General features: G+C 41.0%; 1 protein-coding gene across 1 annotated transcript in view; it reads left to right on the forward strand.

Moving 5' to 3' along the window:
* Nucleotides 1-26,317, forward strand: part of PARP4 (poly(ADP-ribose) polymerase family member 4) — a 119,262-nt gene that overhangs the window by 57,740 nt on the left and 35,205 nt on the right. Inside the window, exons 23-32 of the mRNA XM_047068287.1 lie at nucleotides 1,343-1,478; nucleotides 13,497-13,692; nucleotides 14,695-14,762; nucleotides 15,341-15,528; nucleotides 18,505-18,604; nucleotides 20,262-20,432; nucleotides 20,715-20,795; nucleotides 22,178-22,258; nucleotides 23,337-23,432; nucleotides 24,039-24,161. Of these exons, the coding sequence (XP_046924243.1) occupies nucleotides 1,343-1,478; nucleotides 13,497-13,692; nucleotides 14,695-14,762; nucleotides 15,341-15,528; nucleotides 18,505-18,604; nucleotides 20,262-20,432; nucleotides 20,715-20,795; nucleotides 22,178-22,258; nucleotides 23,337-23,432; nucleotides 24,039-24,161 (1,240 nt within the window). The remainder of the gene's footprint in view (nucleotides 1-1,342; nucleotides 1,479-13,496; nucleotides 13,693-14,694; nucleotides 14,763-15,340; nucleotides 15,529-18,504; nucleotides 18,605-20,261; nucleotides 20,433-20,714; nucleotides 20,796-22,177; nucleotides 22,259-23,336; nucleotides 23,433-24,038; nucleotides 24,162-26,317) is intronic.

Here is a 26,317-nt window from a genome sequence, read left to right on the forward strand (position 1 = left end):
TCTGGTTCCATAAGCTTCAAAAACATCCTTGGTTCTGTTACGGACAAATTTTCTTCTATTCATACCTTCCTTCTTATCTTTCAATTTATCTTCCACTTGACAAATTTATTATAGCATCTTGAATCATCTACCTATAGTTCTCTATATAGTCTCAGTGCTATATGAGAAGTCAAATGACTTAATTTTCTCATTGATAAGGATTGTCATTTGGAGGCAAATTGTATCTCCTTTCCCCCTTTTGTTAATCAAACACTTTATTCTACATGTATTCATGTTAAAGAATAAAAGAAAATCTTTAAGGAAAAGAAAACCCACAATATAACATCATAAAAGCCAATCGATTTATGTAGAAGAAATTTAGGTAACAGAAACCCAGATTCTTAGAATGGAAAAAAAGTTTTTTGCCTTAATGCAGAAAGTCCCGGTATAATATCCCAGAAACATGGTTAATTGTCTTTGCTTAAACAATTCTAACAGTGGGGAATGCACTACTTTATTAAGGAGTTCATTTTATTGATGGACAGCTTTAAAATTTGAAAGTTCCACCTGATACTTGTTCATTTTTTCATAGAGAGCATGAGCAAAGTGCACATCTAATGTAGCTGACCTCATCTAGGCTCTGAACAGGGGCATGTTCCCTGCACTTGTGTGTTTTGTATTCCAGATGATTTGACAGCAAATAGCTGTGTAAGAATATCTACATAGATTCTTTTATTTAAAATTTTATGAAGATAATAAAATACTTTCTTGATAACTGAACTCATACTCTGAAATGAGAACCTGAACACACAGTGAATTACAAATCTCTTTTTCCTTCTCACTAAGGATAGGATGAAACTCTTCACCCACGTGCCTGAAATAACTCCAGTCTAATCTGAATCCTGTATGATGTGCCCTCTATAGGTTTTGCCCTATTCAACATGACCTACAAATACATGTGCTTTAAAAAAAAAAAAAGAATTAGTCATAATTATAAGATTTCTATTGAAGTTTCTATTTATACTATTCTAAGTTATGATTATCTATTATACCTTCTGCTATATCCAGATAGTTCTAACTGAATACATAGACCTATAACCTTAGGATCCAGGACTTGAGACTGTCTTAAACGTATCTAAATTTGACTGTGTACATCAACCTTAGCATTTCAGGAGGGTAACTGATATAATAATGGTCACACTTCTCAAAACATCATAATTTTAGAATTTATGACTACAATGTTGATTGCTAATGGAGTTATATAAATTATGCAAGGGTTTGCTACTTGAAAGGCAACTTCAAATTGATACTATGGTATTATTCCATTATTTACTTTGTTGTCATTGTTGTTTGTTTTGTACAGTACAGACTGCAAAGCTGTAATTAGCACCATGGACGGTAGCTCCTTAGACAGCAATGGATTCTCCCTTCATGTCGGTTTATCTGATGCACATCTCCCAAGAATGTGGGTCGAAAAACATCCAGAAAAAGAAAGTGAGGTATGGTCCTTCTTACTTAAAAATGAGGGACACTATTAAAAAAATATTTCAAATACATTAATTAAATTTGGAAGTTACTGATAGTCCTGGAAAACTAGCATTGCAAAATGAACTCTCACCATTACAAGATTTTACAACTAAAAATACTTATGGGATCTGGCATGATAAACTTCTGAGGTTGCAACCAAGTTCCTCATGTGGCATGTTTCTCTATAATGACTTTATTTTTTACCTTAATCCCCACTGAAAACAAAAAATGCCTTCAGACATTACATTGTTAGTCTGTGTATTTTTATAGTTTTTAAATATTGATACTGTAAAACCAGATACAAAATTATTTATGGCCATAAGACCATTTGTGTCCCTATGACAAAGAATCTCTTCTTATTAGAATAAAAATCGAGAATGACATCAGCCAGATGGCCCAACAAGATGTCCTTCACATGTATCCCCCCCGCCAACAACAATTTGGCATCTATCTGTGGACAAAGTGCCATTTGGGAACTTTGGGATCCAGTTAGGAGATTTGGAAATGCCAATACAGCTCAAAAGTGAGGAGAACTGTTTTGAAAAGGCAGGCTTGCACCCAGGAGGCTGACTTGCTGACCATGGTCCTGGCTGCAGGCACCGTCTGTGCCCCCAGATATCCTGAAAGTACCCTATACTTGGCTCCAGCCTCCTCACAGTCACAATCTTCAAGCAAGCCTGTGAGTCCAGGGACACTTCCATCTACAACCTTGAAGATTCTGAAAAGGCTGTCAGAAGATTCTGAAAATTCTCAGCTCTAACCCCCTCCTAGCTGCAGTCCACAAGCAGTCCTGTTGGCATAGGACCTATTGGATACTCATGTCTGCACCTCAGGAGATCCAGAAAGGGCCCTATACTCTGCTTCAGCCCTCCAGCTATGGAGGGTCGGTCCACCCAGAGACCCCATGGAACACATCTATCTTCACCTTCAGAGCCAAGTCTGCAGATCCCAGTCGTGGCTGTGGAACCTGAAACAGTTGTGGTGCTTGGTTCCAGCCCCTCTCAACTGTAGTCCAGGGCCAATCTTGTCCACTAGAGACCATCCAGCAACTAGGCAGGAGTATTTCCAGGGACCCAGTGGAAGCTACACCCATCCATGTACCTGGTAATAGGTCTGATGACTGAGAACCTACGGACTCTGAAGTGGATTCTCATCCCAGGTGACTCTACCGAACACGTTCCGAGGCAGACCCACCCACCCAGGGACCAGACGTGCTCAACCCTCTGGTAACAAGAATATCAGCTGCAGACCACACCATAGACTTAGGAACAGCCTCAAAATTGACTCCAATTCTGCACAATTGTGATTCCAGAGGTAAACCCACCAACCAGGGAACCAACAGGAAAAGGTCTTTACCTGCCAAACTAGTGCAAGCTTATGCACAGATACCAGTGCAAGGTTATGTAGATCATGAAGAATCAGGCAAACAGGGGCACCTGGGTGGCTCAGTTGGTTAAGCATCCGACTTTGGCTCAGGTCATGATCCTTGTTCGTGAGTTCAAGCCCCGTGTTGGGCTCTGTGCTGACAGCTCAGAGCCTGAAGCCTGCTTCAGATTCTGTGTCTTCCTCTCTCTCTGCCTTCCTCTGCTCATGCTCTGTCTCTCTCTCTTAAAAATATATAATAAACATTAAAAAATTAGGAAAAAAAAAAGAATTAGGCAAACATGACACCGCCAAAGGAAACTAACAAAGCTCCTGTAATTGACCCCCAAAGAAATGTAGATCTATGATTTGCTGACAACAAACTCAAAATAATCACTTTAAGAAAACTCCATACAATACAAGGGAAGACAGATAAACAACTAAACGAAATCAGGGAAACAACATGTGAACAAAATGAGAAGTTTAATAGAAATAGAAACCATAAAAAAGAACCAAACCGAAAGTCTGGAGCTTAAGAATATAATGACAGGAGGATCCTGGGAAGATGGCGGCTTAGGAGGACGCTGGGCTCACCACGCGTCCTGCTGATCGCTTAGATTCCACCTACACCTGCCTAAACAACCCAGAAAACAACCAGAAGACTAGCAGAACGGAGTCTCCAGAGCCAAGCGCAGACGAGAGGCCCACAGAAGAGGGTAGGAAGGGCAGAGAGGCGGTGCACGCTCCACGGACTGGCAGGAGGGAGCCGGGGCAGAGAGGCGGCAGCCGGCCAAGCAGAGCCCCTGAGTCTGGCTTGCAAAAGGGAAGGGGCCAGACGGAGTGTGTTCTGACAGCAAGTGGGACTTGACATCTGGAAGGTTATAAGCTAACAGCTCTGCTCGGAGAACGGGAGGGCTGGAGGACAACGGGAGGGAGAGTTGTTGAGCCCTGGACGACAGAGCTCAGCTTGGCGGGGAACAAAGGCGCTCGCCAGCACCATGTCCCTCGCCCATCCCCCAGCCAAAATTCCAAAGGGAACCAGTTCCTGCCAGGGAACTTGCTTGCACCACGCAAACACCCAACGCTGTGCTTCTGCTGCGGATCCATCCCTCCCGTGGATCTGACTCCCTCCCGTGGGTCTGACTCCCTCCCGGTGCTGCAGGGCACCTCCCGAAGCGGATCTCCGAAGGAAAAGCGAGCTGAGCCTACCCCTCCCACCCCTGTGCACCTTCCCAATCCAGCTAATACGCCAGATCCCCAGCACCACAAGCCTGGCAGTGTGTAAGTAGCCCAGATGGGCCACGCCACTGCACAGTGAATCCCGCCCCTAGGAGAGGGGAAGAGAAGGCACACACCAGTCTGACTGTGGCCCCAGCGGTGCGCTGGGGGCAGACATCAGGTCTGACTGCGGCCCTGCCCACCAACACAAGTTATTCAAGACAGCACAGGGGAAGTGCCCGCAGTTCCGCACCACTCCAGGGACTATCCAAAATGACGAAACGGAAGAATTCCCCTCAGAAAAACGTCCAGGAAATGACAACAGCTAACGAACTGATCAAAAATGATTTAAACAATATAACAGAAAGTGAATTTAGAATAATAATCATAAAATTAATCGCTGGGCTTAAAAACACTATAAAGGACAGCAGAGAATCTCTTGCTATAGAGATCAAGGGGCTAAGGAACAGCCAGGAGGAGCTAAAAGATGCTATCAATGAGCTGCAAAATAAAATGGAGACAACTATGGCTCGGATTGAAGAGGCAGAGGAGAGAATAGGTGAACTAGAAGATACAATTATGGAAAAAGAAGAAGCTGAGAAAAAGAGAGATAAAAAAAATCCAGGAGTATGAGGGGAAAATTAGAGAACTAAGTGATGCACTAAAGAGAAATAATTTACGCATAATTGGTCTTCCAGAGCAGGAAGAGAGAGGGAAAGGTGCTGAAGGTGTACTTGAAGAAATAATAGCTGAGAACTTCCCGCATCTGGGGAAGGAAAAAGGCATTGAAATCCAGGAGGCACAGAGAACTCCCTTCAGACATAACTTGAATCGATCTTTTGCACGATGTACCATAGTGAAACTGGCAAAATACAAGGATAAAGAGAAAATTCTGAAAGCAGCTAGAGATAAACGTGCTGTAACATATAAAGGGAGACCTATAAGACTCGTGACGGATCTCTCTACTGAAACTTGGCAGGCCAGAAAGGAATGGCAGGAAATCTTCAATGTGATGAACAGAAAAAATATGCAGCCGAGAATCCTTTACCCAGCAAGTCTGTCATTTAGAATAGAAGGAGAGATAAAGGTCTTCCCAAACAAACAAAAACTGAAGGAATTCGTCACCACTAAACCAGCCCTACAAGAGATCCTAAGGGGGATCCTGTGAGAGCAAGTACCAGAGACATCGCCACAAGCATGAAACATACAGACATCACAATGACTCTAAACCCGTATCTTTCTATAATAACACTGAATGTAAATGGATTAAATGTGCCAACCAAAAGACATAGGGTATCAGAATGGATAAAAAAAACAAGACCCATCTATTTTCTGTCTACAAGAGACTCATTTTAGACCTGAGGACACCTTCAGATTGAGAGTGAGGGGATGGAGAACTATTTATCATGCCACTGGAAGTCAAAAGAAAGCTGGAGGAGGCATACTTATATCAGACAAACTAGACTTTAAATTAAAGGCTGTAACAAGAGATGAAGAAGGGCATTATATAATAATTACAGGGTCTATCCATCAGGAAGAGCTAACAATTATAAATGTCTATGCGCCAAATACGGGAGCCCCCAAATATATAAAACAATTACTCACAAACATAAGCAACCTTATGGATAAGAATGTGGTAATTGCAGGGGACTTTAACACTCCACTTACAGAAATGGATAGATCATCTAGACACACGGTCAATAAAGAAACAAGGTCCCTGAATGATACATTGGATCAGATGGACTTGACAGATATATTTAGAACTCTGCATCCCAAAGCAACAGAATATACTTTCTTCTCCAGTGCACATGGAACATTCTCCAAGATAGATCACATACTGGGTCACAAAACAGCCCTTCATAAGTATACAAGAATTGAAATCATACCATGCATACTTTCAGACCACAATGCTATGAAGTTTGAAATCAACCACAGGAAGAAGTCTGGAAAACCTCCAAAAGCATGGAGGTTAAAGAACACCCTACTAACGAATGAGTGGGTCAACCAGGCAATCAGAGAAGAAATTTAAAAATATATGGAAACAAATGAAAATGAAAATACAACAATCCAAACGCTTTGGGATGCAGCAAAGGCAGTCCTGAGAGGAAAATACATTGCAATCCAGGCCTATCTCAAGAAACAAGCAAAATCCCAAGTACAAAATCTAACAGCACACCTGAAGGAACTAGAAGCAGAACAGCAAAGACACCCCAAATCCAGCGGAATAAGAGCAATAATAAAGATCAGAGCAGAAATAAACAAAACTATAGAGCAGATCAATGAAACCAAGAGTTGTTTTTTTGACACAATAAACAAAATTGATAGACCTCTAGCCAGGCTTCTCAAAAAGAAAAGGGAGATGACCCAAATAGATAAAATCATGAATGAAAAGGGAATTATTACAACCAATCCCTCAGAGATACAAGCAATTATCAGGGAACACTATGAAAAATTACATGCCAACAAACTGGACAACCTGGAAGAAGTGGACAAATTCCTAAGCACCCACCCACTTCCAAAACTCAATCAGGAGGAAATAGAAAGCTTGAACAGACTCATAACCAGCGAAGAAATTGAATCAGTCATCAAAAATCTCCCAACAAATAAGAGTCCGGGACCAGATGGCTTCCCAGGGGAGTTCTACCAGAAGTTTAAAGCAGAGATAATACCTATCCTTCTCAAGCTATTCCAAAAAATAGAAAGGGAGGGAAAACTTCCAGACTCATTCTATGAAGCCAGCATTACTTTGATTCCTAAACCAGACAGAGACCCAGTAAAAAAAGAGAACTACAGGCCAATATCCCTGATGAATATGGATGCAAAAAATCTCAACAAGATACTAGCAACTCGAATTCAACAGCATATAAAAAGAATTATTCACCAGGATCAAGTGGGATTCCTTCCTGGGATGCAGGGCTGGTTCAACATTCACAAATCAATCAACGTGATACATCACATTAATAAAAGAAATGATAAGAACCATATGATCCTGTCAGTTGATGCAGAAAAGGCCTTTGACAAAATCCAGCACCCTTTCATAATAAAAACCCTCGAGAAAGTCGGGATAGAAGGAACATACTTAAAGATCATAAAAGCCATTTATGAAAAGCCCACAGCTAACATCATCCTCAATGGGGAAAAACTGAGAGCTTTTTCCCTGAGATCAGGAACACGACAGGAATGTCCACTCTCACCGCTGTTGTTTAACATAGTGCTGGAAGTTCTAGCATCAGCAATCAGACAACAAAAGGAAATCAAAGGCATCAAAATTGGCAAAGATGAAGTTAAGCTTTCACTTTTTGCAGATGACATGATATTATACATGGAAAATCTGATAGAGTCCACCAGAAATCTGCTAGAACTGATACATGAATTTAACAAAGTTGTGGGATACAAAATCAATGTACAGAAATCAGTTGCATTCTCATACACTAATAATGAAGCAACAGAAAGACAAATAAAGAAACTGATCCCATTCACAATTGCACCAAGAAGCATAAAATACCTAGGAATAAATCTAACCAAAGATGTAAAGGATCTGTATGCTGAAAACTATAGAAAGCTTATGAAGGAAATTGAAGAAGATATAAAGCAATGGAAAAACATTCCGTGCTCATGGATTGGAAGAATAAATATTGTCAAAATGTCAATACTACCCAAAGCTATCTACACATTCAATGCAATCCCAATCAAAATTGCACCAGCATTCTTCTTGAAACTAGAACAAGCAATCCTAAAATTCATATGGAACCACAAAAGGCCCCAAATAGCCAAAGTAATTTTGAAGAAGAAGACCAAAGCAGGAGGCATCACAATCCCAGACTTTAGCCTCTACTACAAAGCTGTAGTCATCAAGACAGCATGGTATTGGCACAAAAACAGACACATAGACCACTGGAATAGAAAAGAAACCCTAGAACTAGACCCACAAAAGTATGGCCAACTAATCTTTGACAAAGCAGGAAAGAACATCCAATGGAAAAAAGACAGTCTCTTTAATAAATGGTGCTGGGAGAACTGGACAGCAACATGCAGAAGATTGAAACTAGATCACTTTCTCACACCATTCACAAAAATAAACTCAAAATGGATAAAGGACCTGAATGTGAGACAGGAAACCATCAAAACCCTAGAGGAGAAAGCAGGAAAAGACCTCTCTGACCTCAGCCGTAGCAATTTCTTACTTGACACATCCCCAAAGGCAAGGGAATTAAAAGCAAAAATGAACTACTGGGACCTTATGAAGATAAAAAGCTTCTGCACAGCAAAGGAAACAACCAACAAAACTAAAAGGCAACCAACGGAATGGGAAAAGATATTTGCAAATGACATATCGGACAAAGGGCTAGTATCCAAAATCTATGAAGAGCTCACCAAACTCCACACCTGAAAAACAAATAATCCAGTGAAGAAATGAGCAGAAAACATGAATAGACACTTCTCTAAAGAAGACATCCGGATGGCCAACAGGCACATAAAAAGATGCTCAATGTCGCTCCTTATCAGGGAAATACAAATCAAAACCACACTCAGATATCACCTCATGCCAGTCAGAGTGGCCAAAATGAACAAATCAGGAGACTATAGATGCTGGAGAGGATGTGGAGAAACGGGAACCCTCTTGCACTGTTGGTGGGAATGCAAATTGGTGCAGCCGCTCTGGAAAGCAGTGTGGAGGTTCCTCAGAAAATTAAAAATAGACCTACCCTATGACCCAGCAATAGCACTGCTAGGAATTTACCCAAGGGATACAGGAGTACTGATGCATAGGGGCACTTGTACCCCAATGTTTATAGCAGCACTCTCAACAATAGCCAAATTCTGGAAAGAGCCTAAATGTCCATCAACTGATGAATGGATAAAGAAATTGTGGTTTAGGGGCGCCTGGGTGGCGCAGTCGGTTAAGCGTCCGACATCAGCCAGGTCACGATCTCGCGGTCCGTGAGTTTGAGCCCCGCATCACGCTCTGGGCTGATGGCTCGGAGCCTGGAGCCTGTTTCCGATTCTGTGTCTCCCTCTCTCTCTGCCCCTCCCCCGTTCATGCTCTGTCTCTCTCTGTCCCAAAAATAAATAAAAAAACGTTGAAAAAAAAAAAAAAGAAATTGTGGTTTATATACACAATGGAGTACTACATGGCAATGAGAAAGAATGAAATATGGCCCTTTGTAGCAACGTGGATGGAACTGGAGACTGTGATGCTAAGTGAAATAAGCCATACAGAGAAAGACAGATACCATATGGTTTCACTCTTATGTGGATCCTGAGAAACTTAACAGAAACCCATGGAGGAGGGGAAGGAAAAAAAAAAAGAGGTTAGAGTGGGAGAGAGCCAAAGCATAAGAGACTGTTAAAAACTGAGAACAAACTGAGGGTTGATGGGGGGTGGGAGGGAGGGGAGGGTGGGTGATGGGTATTGAGGAGGGCACCTTTTGGGATGAGCACTGGGTGTTGTATGGAAACCAATTTGACAATAAACTTCATATATTGAAAAAGAAAGAAAGAAAAGAAAGAAAGAAAGAAAGAAAGAAAGAAAGAAAGAAAGAAAGAAAGATTCAGTAGAAAAAAAATAAATCACAGTGACTGCTGCTTACCAAAAAAAAAAAAAAAAAAAAAAAAAAAAGAATATAATGACAGACTGAAAAATTCAAGACAGAGCTTCACCAACTCCCTTAATCATGCAGAAGAAAGAATCAACTAACTTGAAGACGGATCATTTGAAATTAAAGGAATAAAAAGAAAAGGAATGAAAATGAGTGAAAAAAGCCTACATGAATCATGGAACACTATCAAGCAAAAGAATGTTTGCATCATGGGCATCCCAGGAAAGGAGAGAAAGGGGTGGAAATATTATTCAAAGAAATAATAGCTAAAATCTTACTAAATCTTGAGGGAGAGATGAATAACCAGGTTCAGGCAGCTCAGAGGACCCCAAGCAAGATCCATTGAAAGAAGATTACTCTAAAACACATTATAATTAAAGTATTAAAAATCAAGGACAGGGAGAGACTTTTGAAAGCAGCAAGAGAAAAATGGCTCATCACATACAATGGAACTCCCATAGGGCTATCAGATTTTTCTGCAGAAACCATGAGGTCAGGAGGGAGTGCGATGATATATTCAAAGTGTTGAGAGGAAAAACTGCCAACCAAGAATACTGTCTTTTGGGTTCTTGGACCCAGTTCCAAAGGCAGATAGAGGGCTTCCCCACATACCACTATACTATGTAAGTCCAGGTTGTTACCTGTACTTTGACCAACTAGCTATAAATCAGAGATTCCCACAATCCTTTCCTCAGCTTTTATTAGCTTGCTAGAGCAACTCACAGAACACAGAGAGGAATTTTACTCCCTAGGCCACCAGTTGATTACAAAGGCATGTAACTCAGGCACAGCCAGATGACAGATATGCATCGGCAAGGTCTGGGGAAAGGGTACAGACCCTCCATTCCCTACAGGCACACCACTCTTCCACATCTCCATGTGTTCACCAATGTGAAAGCTCTCCGAAGCCCATCTTTTGGGTTTTTATGGTGGCTTCATCACATAGGCATGATTGGCAAGAATTATTGGCCATTGGAGATTGATTCAGTCTCCAGTCTCACTGCCCTTCCAGGAGTCTATGGACAGGACTGAAGGTTCTAACTCTCTGATCATATAGTTGGTTCTCCTAGCAACCAGCCCCCCTCCTTAGGTGGGGATCCAAAACTCACCTCATTAACATAACAAAAGACACCTTTATCATTCTCATCACTTAGGAAATTCCAAGGGTTTTGGATTAAAAAAAATTTTTTTAATGTTTATTTATTTTTGAGAGACAGAGAAACAGAGCACAAGCAGGGAGAGGCAGAGACAGAGGGAGACGCAGAATCCAAAGCAGGCTCCAGGCTCTGAGCTGTCAGCACAGAGCCCAACATTGAGCTCAAACTCACAAACCATGAGATCATGACCTGAGCTGAAGTCGAAGTCAATATTTAATGGACTGAGCCACCCAGGCACCCCGGAAATCCCAGGGGGTTTGGGAGATGTGCATGAGGAACAGTGGACAAAGACAAAATATATATGAGTTGACCAAATATATATGTCTTATAAATCACAATATAGCATAAACCCAGCAAAACTGTCCTTCAGAAATTAAGGAGAGATACATTCCCAAACAAAAGCTAAGGGAATTCATCACCACTGGACCTGACTTATGAAAAATGGTAAAAAGAGTTCTTGAAATGAAAGAATGCTAGAAAAATACAAGCTTCCACTTGTGGAATGAATAAATCATGGGAATAAAAGGAACAGCATAGAGAATATAGTCAATGCCATTATAATAGATGGTAGCTATGCTTGTGATAAGCATAGCATAACGTATGAACTTGTCAAATTACTATTTGTACACTGGAAACTAATGTAACATTGTGTGTCAAGTACACATCAATAAAAAATTTTAAAATGGGGTGCCTGAATGGCTCAATCAGTTAAGCGTCCGAAATCTCTTGATTTCAGCTAAAGTCATGATCTCATGGTCATGAGATTGAGCCCTGGGTCAGGCTCTGCACTGGGCCTGAGGCCTTCATGGAATTATCTTTCTCCCTCTCCCTCTGCCCCTTCCCACCTGAAAAAAAATTGTCCTTTTTAAAAAGTAATTTAAAAATTGGGGTGCCTGGGTGGCTCAATGGGTTAAGCGTCCAACTCTTGCTTTTGGCTCAGGTCATGATCTCACAGTTCATGGGATTGAGCCCTGTGTCGGGCTCCATGCTGCCAGCACAGAGCCTACTTAGGATTCCCTCTCTCTCTCTCTGCCCCTCCCCTGCTTGCTTGCTCTCCCTCTCTCAAAATAAACATTTAAAAACTAAAAATAAATAAAAATAAAATAAGTTATATGATCCTGTCAATAGATGCAGAAGAAGGGTTTGAAAAAATTCAACACCCTTTCATGATGAAAGCTCGGAACAAACTGAGTATAGAAGGTTACCTCAACATAATAAAGACCATGTATTACAAACACAGCTAACATCAGACTCGATGAAAAACTAAGAGCTTTTTCTCTAAAATCAGAAATAAGACTGCCTACTCTAGCCATTCCTATCCAATGTAGTACTGGAAATCCTAGCTAGAACAATTAGGCAAGAAAAAGAAATGAAAAGCATACAAATAGGAAAGGAAAAAGTAAAATTGTCTGTGTTTGCAGATAACTTGATCTCATGTATAAAACAACCCTAAAAATTCCACTAAAGCACTGTTAGAACTAATAAATAAATTCAGGAAAGTTGTAGGATACTATAAGAAAACTATAGACCATGGGACACCTGGGGGAAATACTTAGGAATAAATTTAACCAAAGGAAGTAAAAGACACGTACATTGAAAACCTTAAGACACTGATGAAAGAAATTGAAGAAGGCACAAACAAATGGTAAGATATTTCATGATGGAACCACAAAATACCCTGAATAGCCCAGGCAATCTTGAGGAAGAATAATAAAGCTAGAGGCATCACACTTCCTGGTTTCCAACTATACTGCAAGGCTGTAGCAACCAAAACAGTGTGATGCTGTTGTAAAAACAGACACATAGACCTATGGAACAGAATTAAGAGCCCAGAAATAAACCCATGCATATTTGTCAACTAATATTTGACAAGGGAGCTAAGAATATTCAACGGGGAAAGGATGGCCCTTTCAATAATTGGTGCTGGGAAAACTGGATATCTACATGCAAATGAATGAAATTAGGCCACTATCTTACACCACTCAAAAATTAACTCAGAATCAGGGCACCTGGGTGGCTCAGTCAGTTGAGCATGTCTGACTCTTGATTTTGACTCAGGTCATGACCCCGGGGTCATGGTATCGAGCCCTGCCGTCAGGCTACACATTACATCTACACAGCTACACATCTGGAGCATCACATGCTACAGAGAAATCATTCATGGAAGGGAGAGTCAATAGATGCGGAAACTTCACTGTTAATCTTATTTTAAGAAATTGCCACAGCCACTCCAGCCTTCAGCTGCCACCATCCTGGTCAGTCAGCAGCCATTGACATCGAGGCAGGACCCTCGGCAGCAAAAAAATAACTATTTTTTTTAATGGTTATTTATTTCTGAGAGAGAGAGAGATTGAGAGAGAAAGAGATTGTGAGTGGGACAGAGAGAGAGAAAATCCCAAGCAGGCTCCCTGCTGTCAGTGCAGAGCCCAACATGGGGCAATTGCACATTTAATAGACTACACTGTAGTGTAAACATAACTTTATATGTGCTGGGAACCAAAACCTTTATTTACCTCACTTTATTGTGATACTTGCTTTATGGTGGTATTCCGGAACTGAACCCACAATATCTCCAAGGCATGCCTATACCAATGTAAACAAGCCAGACCAGTTTAAGATAAACACCAGTCCAGCACCTTTTTTCTTTTTTTAGGCCTGCATGCTTGTTTTTCAACCAGACCTCGATATCACACTCCCTGACCTAGCTGAGAACAATGAAGTGATTATTTGTCTTGATTGCTCCGCTTCCGTGGAGGGTGCGACATTCTTGCAAGCCAAGCAAATTGCCTTATATGCACTGTCCTTGGTGGGAAAGAAGCAAAAGATGAACATTGTCAAGTTTGGCACAGGTGAGTGCTCTTTGGCCCCAGTCCAAAGCGTGCTTCCTCCTTAATATGAGCATGCTCATGGATAGAGCTGATGGCTGTTAGTACCCTGACCTCACCTATGGAGTAAGAGGTAGCATAGCATGGAGTTCAAGAACCAGAACACCGGAGCCAGATCCCTGGCTTCACCTTCCAACTCTATCACTTACTAGCCCTGGCTGTCACCTTGGGCAAATTACTTGAACTTTTTATACCTCAGTTTCCTCATCTGTAATATAAGGGTGATAGTTCCTACCTCACAGTGTTGTTGTAAGGATTGAGCTAATGCCTGCAAAGGATTTAAAACAGTGCCTATCACATATCAAGTGCTTTATAAATACTACTAGTGTTCCTAGCAGCTGAACCAAATGTAAGACCCTTGGTTGAGATGTAGGAGGGTCCCAAGCATATGGACAGAACATGTGAAATCAGCACAATGTAGAAAATCTATAAGGGTTCAGCAAGCATCAGATCAGCCCTTTTAGAGGAAGAGCAATACCATCCGCCAGGTGGGGGTCCAGGGACATGTCAGCCACCAGAAGAAGGTATTTCAGGAATGAGAGAAAGAACCGGAGTAGAGTGAGGGGGCAGTCCGGTCCTGATGATTCTTACTTTCCATCCCATTGAGCAGAAGACCTGCCCTTTTATGAAGGAGCTAGGGTCTGCTGCTGCTGGGCAGAGGTCAGATAAGCCTGGGAAAACCAAGGCCCTGGAAGGAGAACGTGTCCCTGCCGTGGCCAGGCTGCCTGTGCTGTTGTGACACCCCACATCTTACTTTGCATGAGCAATCTGCTACAGAACAGAAGTCTACATGTAATTTTATTCAGGACACTTTGCATTGTAAAGTGCATAGTTTCAGTGCACTAGAGTTTATTATTTAAAGGAATAGTGTGGTGAATTTTTTGTATGTTAAAACTATCAAACATTGTTAGTGGTCAGTAAAGTGAATATTTCGTAGCTACACCTCACGCCAATCTTATCACACAGGTTACAAGGAATTATTTTCATATCCTAAGTACATCACAAGCAACAATGTGCCAACAGAATTCATTATGGTGAGTAAAAGGACCTTCCTTCATCTCTTGGGTCTTTTCCTATCAAGGTTTAACAGTACTGTCCAGACTTATTCCCCCCACGAGCGCTATTGGAACACCCCCAGTCCTTCAGTTTTTGTATGTTGGTGGGCTCTTTTATTTTATTAATAAAAGCCATATGAACTCACTAAAGAAAAACTGGAAATTAAAAAGGGTAGAAAGAAAAAAATCGCCCACATTCCTACCACCTAAATGCAGCAGCGTTGGAATGTTTTCTTCTGTTCCTTTTTTTCTATTTCTGAAGACAGAGGAAGCTGAGAATGACTAATTGCTTCCTCAGTCCATGCCAGCAAACCCTGGGGAAGCATAAAAAAAGTCAAATAAGTGTCCACTGATAATATTATAGTGACTATGTGACATAAAATAAACTAAGAGGATGTAAGTGTAGTTGTTGCACAAATGTATAATTGAGAAAAAAATATATCTTTTCAGTGACAATGTCTCTAAACCCTCACTGAGACGTGCTTCAGTAAATGATGACAGTTAATGGTGAATAGACCCCAAAAGTAGTAAATAACCTTTCACTTCATTTCCTCTAGTCTGCTACACCTACCATGGGAAATACAGACTTCTGGAAAACACTCCGGTATTTAAATTTACTGTACCCTTCTCGAGGGTTACGGAACATTCTCCTTATATCTGATGGGCACCTCCAGAATGAGAGTCTGACATTGCAGCTTGTGAAAAGAAATGTCCAACACACCAGGCTGTTCTCCTGTGGTATTGGGTAAGTGTGGGAGGTCTAGTGACACAGTGAACACTGTGGGTGAAGAAGGCAGCCTGTGGGCAGGGTTTTTTTTGTTGGCCTACACAGGATTTCTAGAAGTTTTGAAGTTGATAACGGTGTATAGAAACTGTTTAGCATATAGTTGTAGAGCTCTGGGCTCTGAGACTGCCTGGGTCTCAATACCTGAATTGGCCATTTGTTAGCTCTGACCTTGGGCATGTTGTTAAATCTCTTGTGTATAAAATGAAGATGATAGTGAAAGAGTCATAGATTTAATAGGTTTACTCTGAGGATTCAATGAGCTCATATATAAAAAGTACTTACGGGGCACCTGGGTGGCTCAGTCAGTTAAGCGTCTGACTCTTGATTTTGGTTCAGGTCATGATCTCACTGTTTGTGAGTTCCAGCCCCGTGTAGGGCTCTACACTGACAGTATGGAGCCTACTTGGGATTCTCTCTCTCTCTCTTTCTCTCTTTCTCTCCCTCTCTCTCTCTCTCTCTCTCTCTCCCTCTCTCTCTCTCTCTCTCTCTCTCTCTTTCCCTGCCAAGCTTACAATCTCTCTGTCTCTCTCTGTCTCTGTCTCTCTCTCAAAAATAAATAAATAAACATTAAAAAAATAAGCATAAAAAGTACTTAAGAATAGTCTTAAGAACAGAGATGGCACACGGCAAACACCAAGTCAACGTTAGATATTATTATGTTACATAAAAATCCAGATTTCCAGCCTATCCTGAGAAGCCTGAAGTGCTGGGCGCACCTCCACCCCTGGCGGTTTGTGACCAGGGCTGAGGGTCCCACCCAGGCTCTTGCTCCTTCACACCTTTGTGGTGGCTGCCACATTTGCATTTTCAAATCCTATAATGGACTTAAGATCTCTCTCTCTGGAGGCTAGACCCTCTTCATTGTTGGAATGATCCCCCACCCCAATTATAGTTAGCTGTTTTGGACGAAACCGAGGTGTATGGTGTAAACATAAGGAAAACACCAAGGGCCAGACTGGTGTTTGCACAGAGCATGCCTGCACCCTCGTCTCCTGGGACTCTCCCCCACATAGTCACCATCCTGGCAAACGATCACCAGGCCTCCCTATTCTGAGACAGTGCATGGAGCGGGAGAGCCCCTCAACACAAGGGTAGGGGTGGAGGTGGGTGTTGCTGTTCTCTGGGGCCACTGTGCTGTCCTGGACCGGGGTCCTCCTCAGGCCTCGGCCATGACTTTCAGGAGCTGGAGCCCTAGACACCCTTTGAGGGCTCTGTACCCAAGCCAGACCTGCCTGCCCAGAGGGCTCTTCTCCTCTGTCTGCCCTGCCTCAGTCACAGCTCCAGTCCTGTTCCCTAACGTGAGAGCTGGGCACCACAGACCAACCAGGAAATTATCCAGCCCCCCGTGGACTTCCCCAGCAAGTGCTCCTAAATGGACTTCACCTGAGTAACTTGGGCCTGTACACACAGGGGGCTGGCCGCAACACGCTGCAGGGACCTGCCTCCTCCCTGCTCCCCTGACCGTGTGGCAGAGGCAGTGCCAGGGTCGTGGCTCAGACATCAGTGCAGAAGACACCGGGCCCCGTTGATTCCTTTTTTTGCTGAGGGCCTGTCACGAGACAGATGCACCTTGGTGCGGGACCACAGTGCCGGGTATGGGGAGCCAGACAGCAAACAACCCAGTAAGCTCAAAGGGAGATGGGTTTTCCTAAGTGCCACGAAGGCAATAGGGGAGGACGCCGTGATGGGGGTGGGTGGGCACAAACCTCCTTTGGGAGGTGACTTTGTGCTCTCACACAACCCAGCCTGAGGGAGCTGGAAGTTTTACTGATTTTCTGTCAGGTTTTTAGGATCTTTCTACAGGTTTCTCATACTCATTTGTGTTCACAAACTCTAGCACGATGTGAGTTCTCCAGGAGTAGAGACTGAACTATTGCCTATTGTAACAAGCTGTCCCCTGAGGTCCGCACAGCAGGAGCAAAAACAGATTCCAAGCAGCCTTACTAGCTGATGAAATTGGTAAAAGAGAAATAAACTCCAGCTTAGGGGGATTCTCTAACGGGTGTTGTAGTCACCACCAGTTAATTTTGAAGACTAAAGACAAATCCAATCTTTAATAAATAGGTTAAGACATATTTCAGAAATAAATAACTTTCTTAAGCTCTTTTCCTGAAAAATAATTGTTTCTTTATTATTTTAGGAGGAACGTCTCTAAGAAAAGCTTTCTTAATAGTTACAGAATTATTATCAAGAGAAATTTAATACGACATTGTCATTCAAATAGCAAAGCTTATTTTTGCTAGAAAGACACTTCCCTATCCTTTTTGCTATCTAGTTGTGCATCATAATTTTTTAATGTTTGTGTGTTTGTTTTGAGAGACAGAGAGAGCAGGGGAGGATCAGAAAGAGAGGGAGAGAGGGAATCCCAAGCAGGCCCTGCACAGTCAGCGCAGAGCCCAATGCGAGGCTTGATCTCACAAACCATGAGATCATGACCTGAGCCAAAATCAAGAGTGGGACGTTTTATCGGCTGAGCCACCCATGTGCCCCCAGATGTGCATTATATTTGAAGATGTAGACTTTATTAACTCTTTGCCAGTTCTTGGCCTTTGGGATCAAATTTGGGTAACTGACATTCATTGAAAGCAGGTTGATATTTTTACCAGTATTCTGATAACTTTTCAGAGGTTTTTCAGAATCATCTATTCTCTCTTTTGGTAAATCAGGAGTCAACAATTTCTGCTTTTTTTTTTTTCTATTGTGAAAGAGAAATAGGTTTTCTGATATATGGGAGCCTAAATTACCCAAAGCTTCAGATGTTTCATACTGTCTGTCCTGAGTTTTATCTCTCTAACCTCAACTACAGAAAAGCAATTCTTCTGCATATAATGTTTCCTCTATTGAATTCTGAACTATATCAACACTGTTAACTACATGTACTTCAAAAACATTTCTAAAATTTCTTGAAGATTATAACATGTGAAATGTGATCAGTCCTACAGCAAATCGTCATATCTTAAGGACTTTGTCCCAGTACGGTGCTGGAGTATTTGAGTATTTTAACTCAAAATCCAAACACAGTTGGAAAAAACAGGTACGTTTCTCAAACATCTTATTTCTAGTTTTATGCTTATATGTGGAAATAATATCTTCTTACAAATCCATTGACAGTAACTTCTGTGTTTTCGTTAATAGAAAGGGGCCCTACAAAAAGGCCACAGGCCTGAAGGTATTGCACCCCTCAGTTATTGTCTAACATCTAGCAGAAACATTCTCCTTAATTGGGTCATTCTCTTAGCTTGTAGTTTGATTTCTTCTTTATAAAGTATCATGGGGGATTTTTAAAGGTAAAGTAGTATCCATGTTTTGTTAGCATTATCTGTCATTGTGGCAAAATATACATAAAATTTACCATTTAACCATTTTTAGTGGCATTCAGTGGCATTAAGTCACATTTGTAATGTTGTGCAGCCGTCACCTCCATCCATCTCCAGAATTTTTCATCATCCGAAACAGAAACTCAACTCATTAAAGAGCTGCTCCCATTGTACCTACACCCCAGCCCCTGCCAACTACCATTCTACTTTCTTTCTGTGAATTTGACTACTTTAGATACTTCATGCAAGCGGAATCCTATAGTATTTGTCCTTTTGTGCCTGGCTTATTTCACTTGGTATAATATTTTCAAGATCTATGCACATTGTAGACTATGTCAGAATTTTCTTCCTTTTTAAAGGCTAAGTAATATTTCATTGTGTGCACACACCACATTTTGTTTATGGGTTCATTTGTTGATAGACATTTGTGTTGTTTCCACCTTTTAGTTGTTATGAGTTATGCTGCTCTGAGTATTGACACACAAGCATGTGTTCAGGACTCTGATTTCAGTTATTTTAGGTGTATACCCAGAGGTGGAATTTCTGGGTCATATGGTAATTCTGTGTTTAGCTTTTTGGAACTGCCATACTGTTGTTCATAGCAGCTGCACCATTTTATATTCCCATCAGCAATGTACTAGGGTTCTCAATAGCACTTGTTGTTTTTGGGGGTTTTGTTTTGTTTTGTTTCATAATAACCATTGTAGAGTGTGAAGTTGTATTTCATTGGGGTTTTGATTTGCATTTTCCTAATTACTAGTGATGTTGAACAACTTCTCATGTGCTCCTTGGGGCCATCCGTACACCTTCTTTGGAAAACATCTATTCAAGCCCTTTGTAGGATTAATTGGTATAATTGGAATCTACTCCCTGCAAAAGTTGTATATTAGTAATTAACTAATGGAATGATTTAGGGATGTTTTGCACGTTTAAATTATGTGCTAATGCTATTAAGAACTCTATTTAAGGGGCGCCTGGGTGGCTCAGTCGGTTGAGCGTCCAACTTCAGCTCAGGTCGTGATCTCACGGTCCGTGAGTTTGAGCCCCACGTCGGGCTCTGTACTGACAGCTCAGAGCCTGGAGCCTGTTTCAGATTCTGTGTCTCCCTCTCTCTCTGCCCCTCCCCCATTCATGCTCTGTCTCTCTCTGTCTCAAAAATAAATAAAAATTAGAAAAAAAATTTTTAAAAAAGAATTCTATTTAAAATCTTTTTGAAAAAGTACCCTGAGCAGGAAGGAGGAAAAGAAAAAAAAAAAAAAAAAAAAGCAGAGAGCTACAAATCCTGAAAGATAGAATGTAAAATTATTCTCAGTGTTAAGTCACTATTTTCTGGGTGTAACATTGAAAGAGAAATAATTCCTTTCTTATAAATAGATAGAAGACCAGATGACCCGGTTGCATTCTCCAAGTTGTCACTCTGTCTCCGTCAAGTGGCAGCAGCTAAGTGCAGATGCACCTGAACCCCTGCAGGCCCCAGCCCAGGTGCAGTCCTTGTTCCTCAACCATCGACTCCTTGTCTACGGATTTATTCCTCATTGCACACAGGTGAGGAAGCACATGGCTGGTTTTAGTGTGGGAAGAACAATGTATGTTGCCAAGAGTTCTATTTTTCTTTTCTTTCTCTTTTCTTTCCTCTCCTCCCCCCAGATCATAATATGCTGGCAAATTTTTCTGCTTCTGCAAACATAATGGGTAGTTACCTAGGGACATCGGGGAGCCTTTTAACTTCCATTGAAAGGAGAGAGAAAATCACTGTGAAATTAACCAAGACACTGTGGAGTGAAAAAGCTAATAAGGGATTTCCTTCCCACCCCCACCCCGTTTCAGGCAACTCTGTGTGCATTAATTGAGGAGAAAGAATTTTCTACAATGGTATCAACTACTGAACTTCAGAAGACAACTGGAACTGTAAGATTCAAAACTTGAACTATGAACTCACTGTTTGAAAGTTGTCATCATTTAATATTTTCTTGTATAATGCTCCCTGTACTTCCTTTGTTGCTCCTGTTTCTCTGTGTTGACACTTCAGTACACAATATGATGTGGAGGATTGTTATCCGTACAAATGAGGACACTTGCATTCAGTTTCTAAGACAGTACTTCTTCTTCTGGGGTTCTTGAGTCTCGTGTATCCACATGAGCATCAGTGGCTATGAATAACTGCAATGAAACTTGGTATTTTATACGTGAACAGTTTTTAGGGGAGGTTCTTGAATGTGTCCATGACTCAATAAAAGTTAAGTGCCACGATCCACCCGTGTTATCTCGTATTACTCAGTATAATAGTCCTAGGCCAAGAGTAAACATATATTGAGAGTGTGTTTGTTTTTTCTACTTTTGGATTAAAAGCAAATGAATTATCACTGAAAAGTTTGTAGTATTTGCATTAGTACTTGATCTACTATAGTCAGACCTGGAAAATCCCTCACCTATGTATATTATATGTGCAGTTTGCTATTCATAGAAGTATTTGCATAAGCAGATAAACTATTTCCCAGACATTGCAGATTTTTGTTTTTTGTTTTTCAAATAAAATATGACTTGCTTTTTTACCCCAAATCAATAATTGTAACTTATTATTTGCACGTGATGTGTGTATAGAAGTTTAGGGAATCTCCATATCGGTTTAAAAATTGAATCTAAGGAGGAAATTAAGTCAAACGATTTTGCCTGGGAAGACGATTAAGTCAAACTCCATGAAATTGCAGTTTTTGTAGTGGTACTTTCTCTGTGAGCTGTGGCCCTACTGATAACAAAATTACAAGAGTTGGAATTATTATGGAAATGAGACATTGCCATTTAAGATCAGTTGTGTTTCTTCGTTGGAGAGAAAGGGAGGCGATCCTTTACCCCACACTTCCCAGGGCACATTTTGCTGCCCCTGCCCTTCTGAGTGGAGGTCACATTCATGGTGGGGCATCGCAGCACTAGGCTGACTCATCCTACAGAAGAACAGCTTACGGTTTTTGAGATAAACTGAAGTGGCAAAATACCCTTTCACAGAAAAGGCAAAACTATAGGGACAGAAAACAGATGAGTAGGTGCCAGGGGCTAGAGGTGACAGCCAGGGGCATGAGGAACCTTTGAAAGTGAAGAACTGTTCTGAATCTTTATTTCAGTGTGGTCATCACAACTGTATACATTCGTTACAGCTCACCAAACTGGACACTTTTAAAAGGGGTGAATTTTCTATATGTACTGTTATACCTCAAGTTAAAAGTGGTTTTCTAAGTAAGACTTCAGTTAGAAGCCATTTGAATCTTTTTTTCCCCTTTGCTGCTTCAACACAGATGATACACAAGCTGACAGCGCGAGCTCTGATCCGAGATTATGAAGATGGCATTCTCCATGAAAATGAAACGAATCATGAGGTTCGCTCTTTTCCTTGTTCTTGATGCTTCTTAAATTGATTTTATCCATGGAAACGTAAAGTGAGGATAGCTGGGTGGAGAAGCATGTGGGGGGGGGGTGGGAATTCATTGTCGTGTCTGTATTTTCTGCACCTACGGTGCTCAGTACATGTTCGTTAAATGGATCAATGAAAGAGCAGATGTCATTGGTTTCCTGAGAATTCTATGACCATTTTACTCATCAGAAAGAGACCAGAAGAGGGCTCAGAGGACAGTCACTGAGTGCCTGTCATAAATATCACCTTAGATTTCATACATTGTAGGCGCTGGTAGTCTCATCGTAGTGATGAAGCAGCCCAGGTGCAGGGCAGGTAGGTGAGCAGCCTAAAGACAGACAGTGCAGCCAGAGCGTGCCCTGCTCCTTCTTCACTGAGCCGATGCGGCCCTTGGCAGGGGGTCCCACTCAGCCAGCCCACCGATGGCCTGGTGCCTCTGGAGCTGTGAACTTAAATGAGCTTAGGAGCAGTCATACCCAGTGCCCTCCCAGAAAGAAGGCACCAGAGTGCCATGCCTGGCTGTGAATGCAGTCACAGCCAGTGATAGAGGGCCTTGTGTTTTCACTGTTGTCCCTTGCTGCCCTTGGATTAGCAGCCTGTGTTCTGCTTTACTTTAGGCCTCCTTTCCTCTAGGGGCAGCTGACCAGCCCTGCCACCAAATACTCCTGAACAGGTCCCTCCACCTCTCCACACCTTGGACTCCCCATCTTTAAAATGGGAGGCGTGGACTGTCTGTAAAAGAATGCAGAAGCTCACCACACTTGAGGATGAGAGTTCTTTGTTAACCGTAAAGAGCTATGTAAATATGAATTATTTTTTCTATGACTTAGCCAGTCACTTGATCCTATTTTGCAGAGTCCCCTACTCAAGACATTCACACAGGGCCATTGACTCAATTTAACTTGAAATGCTAATTGTAAAATGCTTTATTTTATAGAAAAAATGCCTTGTTAGATTATTTAACACTTGTTTTATTGGTCATACATGGCTAACTAGTGAAAAATAAAGTGAAATGTGACTACACTTGTTTGATTCTATCCTAGATGAAGAAGCAAATGTTAAAATCTCTGATTATTAAACTCAGTAAAGAAAACTCTCTCATAACACAATTTACAAGCTTTGTGGCAGTTGAGAAAAGGGTATGTATTGTTGTTAATTCATGGCTATTTCATTTGTATTTGCATATTAAGAAAATTTCTCTTGCTCTGTCACTGACAGTATCCACATTCATGACTCACAAAGAGCAGGGGAAGAGGGCAGGGAGGACCATCAAAGCAGGGCCTTGCATTCATGAAGGGCCTCACAGTTAGCGTTTGTGATAATCTCTCTAAATGAGTCACATGTACTATTATTTTTAATGTTATAATTATTAGTTATGTGTGTACTTCTGAGATATACTACAATTTTGTCACATTTTGGTATTTCTCATCTTTTATTAATGCGAGACCCTCAAAAAGTAGAAAGGGCTTGAGCTTCCCCTCCCGTGAGAGGCCCTTTCTCTTTCATAAATTTAAGAGGAGAACCCACAGAAGGCACTTTGTACACGGCACCCAGCTCAATAAAGAGGAAAGCTAAGCGTATGCCTCTCTCTCTCTCTCTCTCTCTCTCTCTCTCTCCCTCTTGTGGCCCAAGACACCCAATCTGACACCCAAACGCACTAAGGATTCACCAGGCTTTAGAATATATAGTAATCATTTGATTTGATAATGTCTGTTTTATTTCTACCTAATTGTGATTCAATATAGGATGGTAAGGAGGCACCTTCTCCTAATATTCCAAATATTATGGAACTTATTGCCAAAGAGGATGTAGATTTCCTGCCATACATGAGCTGGCAGGAGGAGCAACGAGATGCCAGTGTGGTACAGGTAAATGTTAATTACCAAATAAGTCGATATTGTGTTTTCATATTTTAATGATGGTGAGGGGAACCCTTTGCTAAAATAGCACCCTATTGCTTGTATATGCAGAAACTGTTGTCTCCCTCATAATGGAAGATATTTGCGCATTTATAAAAAAGCTGTTATGTGACTGAGAAAGCCACCGTATATAAATGTATTTATAGAGTCCCAAAGGAGAACAACTGTGATTTGGCTTCATTCATAGACAAATAAACTGCCATACAGGAAACTAAAGTTATTTATTCTAAGTAATTGATAGGTTCATCATGAAAGTAGTGATAAAAGTCCTATATAGTAATCTAAATCCACCACGAATAATTCTTAAAGCTAATAGTGCTTTATACTGTAGCCTTTGTAGCCAGAAACAGAAGCTGAGAAATGTGACTTGCATAGAAAGTGGAAGGCATATGCAAAACCAAAGGAACATAACAGTGCTATTAGACCCTTAGGTGTCTAGGTTGGTTAAAAAAAAAAAAAAAAGCCAAAATTTTGGAATTCAGAATCTAACGAAAAAATTTGAGAGGAATTTTGGGAAAATATGCAACATTCATTTTCCTCGATCCATTTTGAAGTTATTATGTCAGTTAAGAATATAAAAACACATCAGATATCATTTGCTTGCTTTGCTCATAAAACCATGTTTTGAGATGGTAAATGACAACAGAGCAACAACAAAACCACAGATGTTTCCTCAAATCCTGCATGCAGAATTTTTGTTTTGTTTCATCTTCTAGTCGTCTTTAAAGAAAGGAAAGGGGAAGAATAACTTCTGAAAATCCTGTTTCCACGTTTTTTCTGAGTTTACTTCTCTGGTCACATAGTTCCTCCTAGATCAAAGAGAAATTGTAGCTGCCACAGAAGAGATGGGCAGTGGCAGGGTTGGGGGGTGACTGCAGCCGGCCTCGCAGACACAGAGGTAGGTGGCCTCTGAGGCAGCTCTCCGGTTGTTGCAAGCCCGCTGCCCTCTGGCTGAAGTGACTTCCAGGGGATTTAAAGAGCCTGTGGCTTTACTCCCCCTGCTCATTTTTTGCTCTTCCCCTTTTGGGAGCCAGACACTGAACACCAGGACATTCAAAAACAACTGCATATATGGGAATAATTAAAAAGTGTCTGCACAAAACCAACGAAAAGCTCAGAAAAGACCTACGAAGGCATTAAGTTTACTTCATGATTCTCAGCACAGAGACAGCCTACAACAATTAAAAAAGGAAAAAAAAATAACAAGAAGCTTTTAGGCTACTAGGAAAGGGAAATCCCTCGTTTGATGAAGGGCACAAAGGAAGAACTTAAAGTTAATGTCATATTTAATGGTAAAATACTGAATGGTTTTCCCCTCAGGGTGGGTACAAGGCAAGGATGTCTGACCTTACCACTTCTGTTCAACATTGTACAGAATATTCTAGCTGGTACCTAAGGCAAGAAAAAATATATAAAAAGCATACAGGTTGGAAAGAATCAAAACTTTCTTTACTCATAAGCAACCTAATTGTATATGTAGAACCTCTTAAAGACTCTATAGAAAGATTAGTGGCACTAATAAGTGAGTTTGGCAAAGTTACAGGATGCAAGGTCAATGTAAGAAACCAACTGGATTTCTGTATACTAGTAATAATCAGAAACTGAAATTTAAAAAACAATAGCACTTATAATACCATAGAAAATACAAAATACATAGAATCAAATTTGACAAAATATAAGCAGGACCTATACATTGAAAGTTAAAAAATTGCTGAGAAAATTGCAGTTGAAGAAGACCTAAATAGATGTTCTTGAATCAGATGATTCCATATTGTTAAGGTATTGATTCTCCTCAGATTGATATATAGATTCAATTCAATACAAATCAAAGTCCCAGCAAGTTTTTTTGTTTAGAAATTGACACACTCCATAACCAGTAAAAAAAAAATTGACTCAGTAATCAAAAATCTCCCAACAAACAAGAGTACAGGGCTGGGTGGATTTCCAGGGGAATTCTACCAAACATTTAAAAAAGAGTTAACACCTATTATTTTGAAGCTGTTCCAAAACAGAAATGGAAGGAAAACTTCCAAGCTCACTCTATGAGGCCAGCATTACATTGATTCCAAAACTAGACAAAGACCCCACTAAAAAGAACTACAGAC

Source organism: Lynx rufus, unplaced genomic scaffold, assembly GCF_022079265.1.
Source record: "Lynx rufus isolate CCGP_SWC_20201006 ecotype Redwood Valley unplaced genomic scaffold, mLynRuf1.p SCAF_1, whole genome shotgun sequence".
Taxonomy (NCBI): domain Eukaryota; kingdom Metazoa; phylum Chordata; class Mammalia; order Carnivora; family Felidae; genus Lynx; species Lynx rufus.